The 4,473-nt window shown below is 42.6% G+C and overlaps 1 protein-coding gene across 1 annotated transcript; it reads left to right on the top strand.

Moving 5' to 3' along the window:
* The first annotated feature begins 1,312 nt into the window (after nt 1-1,312).
* On the top strand, nt 1,313-2,560 carry LOC139405918 (free fatty acid receptor 2). The gene has a single exon (XM_071148364.1). The coding sequence runs from the start codon at nt 1,496-1,498 to the stop codon at nt 2,558-2,560; it is 1,065 nt and encodes a 354-aa protein (XP_071004465.1). The 5' UTR covers nt 1,313-1,495.
* Nucleotides 2,561-4,473: the final 1,913 nt, after the last annotated feature.

Raw genomic sequence — 4,473 nt, 5'->3', positions numbered from 1 at the left:
TTTTTTTTGGTTACTACGTGTGGTTACTACGTTACTATGTGTTATTTCACCGTTTTTATGTGTACACTATTAATCTACAATGTAGAAATAGTGAAAATAAAGACAAAACCCTTGAGTGGTACTGTATGTGTGTGAGTTTGAGCTTATGTGTAAGCATGTGTGTGGTAAGGTGCAGAGTCAGTGCTACCGTAGCTATCTATGGTAGAAAAAGTACAAAACAATGTGAAGAGTTCGTATAAAGGTCAGTGAGCTGTTTGACTTGCTGGCAATCCTCCACTGTCATCAAATCGGCCAGTAAAAGTGTGTGTGAGGAATTTCCCATACGTACAGTATATTAGCTAGTCATTGGTCAATACAAGGAAGTAATGTTGGTTTAATTGTCACCTACGCTCATGCCTTATTATACTGTCCTTTATTTGATGCTGTAAGTACATGGAGGGTAAGATAAAATAATAATATATAATAATATAATATAACAATATCTTAGTATTTGTTTTTCTTAGCTCAGTTCAGTGCAGACACGCTATGATAACTCTCTTGAATGCTTGACCCGAGTAGCGACAGCCTCACGGCACAAGGCTGGTGAACAAGAATATACTAAGGGCTACTTGGTCCCTGGTTGTGGTAGAATGAGTTATAGCTTTTTCCTAATTGTGAGTGTTGTGTTTATGACTTCCCTTTGATGATGTCAGAGATTGTTTAAATCCATTGTTGACCTATTGTAGACGTTTCAGAACAGGAAATTAAAACACTGTTATATTAACTAGGATAAAGAATGGTGGCAGCTAAGACCACGCGTCCCCCCCGTTTGTGGACGTAAGCACCAATATATTTACAAGCTGTTCTGTGTTTGTGTGTACAAGAAGAACAGGTGTCCATCTAATGATAAGACAGTATTAGAACGAGGACACAGGAAGCAATAATGTTGTGTTTGAGACTGTTTGTATACAGAACCATGTGCCAGACACACACATCCTGAGTGGTATACAGTCAGTTCCCAATAGACACTGACCATATTGCCTCTCCGAGTGTTTGGTTTTTATTGTAGTTATTTAGCATGAAATTCACATTAATCTGAACTCTATTTCATCTGCTAGTATTTTATTTTGATTATTGCGCACACGGATGTTGTTTCAATTACACCCTCCACTTGGCAAACTTAAAAGGGGTGAGTAGTGAGTAACAAAAAGCCGTAAGAAACCGTAATGTAGCATGTTGTAATCTCTTTCTATCCTCTCTTGCCATCAGAGTCTTGGAGCCCTTGAAGAGACGATGAGTTGGTTTATTGTCAGAGACAGGAAAACCACGCTGTCTACCCGGGTTTGTTCCAGGCTGTTGACCCAATAAGCAGCCTTCGCCTCTGAAGCCTCAGACTGTCTGACAGATCAAGCCCCTTGCGCTGCAACGTTTTCATCCCCCCCAGACTGCACTGAGATGATGTGACAGATCTTGCTCCCTGTGCCTTCCAGTAACTGTACCCACCGCCGAGGCCACCATGCAGGAGTGCCATACTGCGTTGTGTCTGTCTGTCTACCTTGTCACCTTTTTGACGGGCCTCCCAGCCAACGCTGTGGCCTTCTACACCTTCAGCAAGAAGGTAAGGCAAAAACCCACGCCCATCGACATCCTGCTCCTCAACCTGACCATCTCGGACCTCCTCTTCCTGCTCTTCCTGCCCTTCAAGATGCAGGAAGTCACGAACGATATGACCTGGAGTCTACCATACATCCTCTGTCCTTTATCTGGCTTCTTCTTCTACATGACTATCTACGTCAGCACCTTATTCCTGACAGCGGTCAGTGTGGAGCGCTACCTGGGCGTGGCCTTCCCCATCCAACACTCGCTGAAGCGCCGGCCCCTGTATGCCGTGGTGGCCAGTGTATTTATCTGGGTCTTCTCCGTCCTCCACCTGAGCATCGTCGTCATCATGCCCTACTACAACCCACCGCAAGACTCCCTCAGTTCCACAACCAACTCTTCCAACAGCTATGAATTCTCCAACGTCTCCAATGCGCCTCTTAGTGACGGCAACAACATTGCGTCTTCCAGGAATGTTTGCTATGAGGACTTCAGCGAGAAGCAACTGGCGATCCTCCTGCCTGTGCGTCTGGAGCTCTGCCTGATTCTATTCTGTGTACCTTTCCTCATCTGCAGCTTCTGCTACATCAACTTCATCCGCATACTCTCCGGCCTGCCCCACATCGGGCGTCGCAGACGCCTCCGTGCTATCGGCCTGGCTCTGGGGACACTGCTGGTGTTTGCCTTCTGCTTCGGCCCCTACAACGTCTCCCACATTGTGGGCTTTATAACCAGGAAGAACCCCGACTGGAGGGACATGGCCTTGCTCTGCAGCACCTTCAACGCCTGCTTGGACCCCTTCATCTTCTACTTCTCCTCCTCAGCTGTCAGAGGGACCCTAGGGAGTATGTTGCAGGGGGCCAGAATCAGGCTGGCCAAGTGTATGTTCTGTGGCTGTCACATCCACTGGTCCCCTTGGAATGGAAAGAGCGAGCCTCAGAAAGATAAGGGACCCAAACAAGTAGAGATGAATGCTATCTGAAGTTAATTGAATAAGGCCTGTATTAACTGAAATGAGATGTTGTGCTCCTCATGTCTAGTGGCAGGATATGAGTGCTCTGATGTTTATGTTTTCACATTTTACTGTATCTGTGTCTCTGTTTGATCATTGGCGGGCAAACTTCCTACTTAGAGTAGAGATAGGATATGGTAGACACGGAGCCTGCCTTCCTCCTGAGAGACACAAAACAAGGGCTCACATTAGGGAGTTACTGCCTAGCTGCAGTTAGCTGGAATCAAGTACAGTCATTGCCAATTATGTATTATAAGTACACACCTACTGTGACAGTGCGTGAAATAAGTTTGAGAATACATTTGTTCTATTGGGTTGCCTGACAAGATTGGCAAACAGAACAGAAAATTATCATTGATTATAATTGTATTTCACAAGGTTGAAGCCCATTTACACAACTAGGAGCGGTTATGGTGAACTGTAGAGAACAACAGCTCTAACATCTGAGAGACACATCAGAACAACATCTCTCAGCACTGACAGATAAGCACCTCAAACAAGTATCACAGTCGTATCACTGAAAAGGAAACAATGTTGAAAAGGAACAATGAATTTGAGCACTGAGCAGAGTTGGTGTGTGTGTGTGTGTGTGTGTGTGTGTGGGGGGGAGGGGGGGGGGGGGTGCATGTGCGAATGTGTTTTTGTGCGTAAGTGAGGGTTTTTGTGTGTACTTGTGATTCATTGTGTCCATAGATTTATATTATTGGCTTTGTGAAATTAATGTGCACTCACTGTCCCATTTTGTATACACCTCTAACATGTGGGACCTTCATTGTTTGATTGTGGGACCTTCATTGTTTGATTGTGGGGCCTTCGTTGTTTTATTGTGGGACCAAATAAAGACATTGATGTTGAAATAAAAGCGTGTTCATTTTGTGAATTACAGGAACAATAATACAATAATAGTTGACCAGTATTGAATTGGTTACACAATTACAGGAACAATACTACGATAATAGTTGACCAGTATTGAATTGGTTACACAATTACAGGAACAATAATACGATAATAGTTGACCAGTATTGAATTGGTTACACAATTACAGGAACAATAATACGATAATAGTGGACCAGTATTGAATTGGTTACACAATTACAGGAACAATAATACGATAATAGTTGACCAGTATTGAATTGGTTACACAATTACAGGAACAATAATACGATAATAGTGGACCAGTATTGAATTGCTTACACAATTACAGGAACAATAATACGATAATAGTGGACCAGTATTGAATTGGTTACACAATTACAGGAACAATAATACGATAATAGTTGACCAGTATTGAATTGGTTACACAATTACAGGAACAATAATACGATAATAGTGGACCAGTATTGAATTGGTTACACAATTACAGGAACAATAATACGATAATAGTTGACCAGTATTGAATTGGTTACACAATTACAGGAACAATAATATGATAATAGTTGACCAGTATTGAATTGGTTACACAATTACAGGAACAATAATACAATAATAGTGGACCAGTATTGAATTGGTTACACAATTACAGGCAAAAAAAGGTTGGCAATGGTATACTTGAACATAATCAGGTTGTTTTGGAGTCAAAACATGTTTAACATGATGACCATCCCTTCAGACGTACTTCCCAATACAGTGTAACTCATGATAATTGATGAGCATCTCCAATATTTACACAGAGACTATAGTCTCTGATAAGGTATCACGGGTGGTGCATGTATACTATGCACGTGCAAGGAAAGCCCACACCACCAGCATAAACCCGTAGGCTCGATACTTTCACACCAGGAAGTGCTTTGACTTGATTCCATCCGGTTATTCAGGGCTTATACCTCCAACAGAGGTTGAGTTGATTGTTGCATACCATCCATGAGACATTCATTTTGACACTA

The sequence above is a fragment of the Oncorhynchus clarkii genome, chromosome 3, assembly GCF_045791955.1.
Source record: "Oncorhynchus clarkii lewisi isolate Uvic-CL-2024 chromosome 3, UVic_Ocla_1.0, whole genome shotgun sequence".
NCBI lineage: Eukaryota > Metazoa > Chordata > Actinopteri > Salmoniformes > Salmonidae > Oncorhynchus > Oncorhynchus clarkii.
The sequence above is the reverse complement of the archived record's forward strand: the minus strand, read 5'-3'. Positions and strand labels throughout refer to the sequence as shown.

Excerpts from the sequence above, each read along its gene's own strand:
- LOC139405918 (XM_071148364.1), top strand. The coding sequence starts at position 1,496 with ATGCAGGAGTGCCATACTGCGTTGTGTCTGTCTGTCTACCTTGTCACC.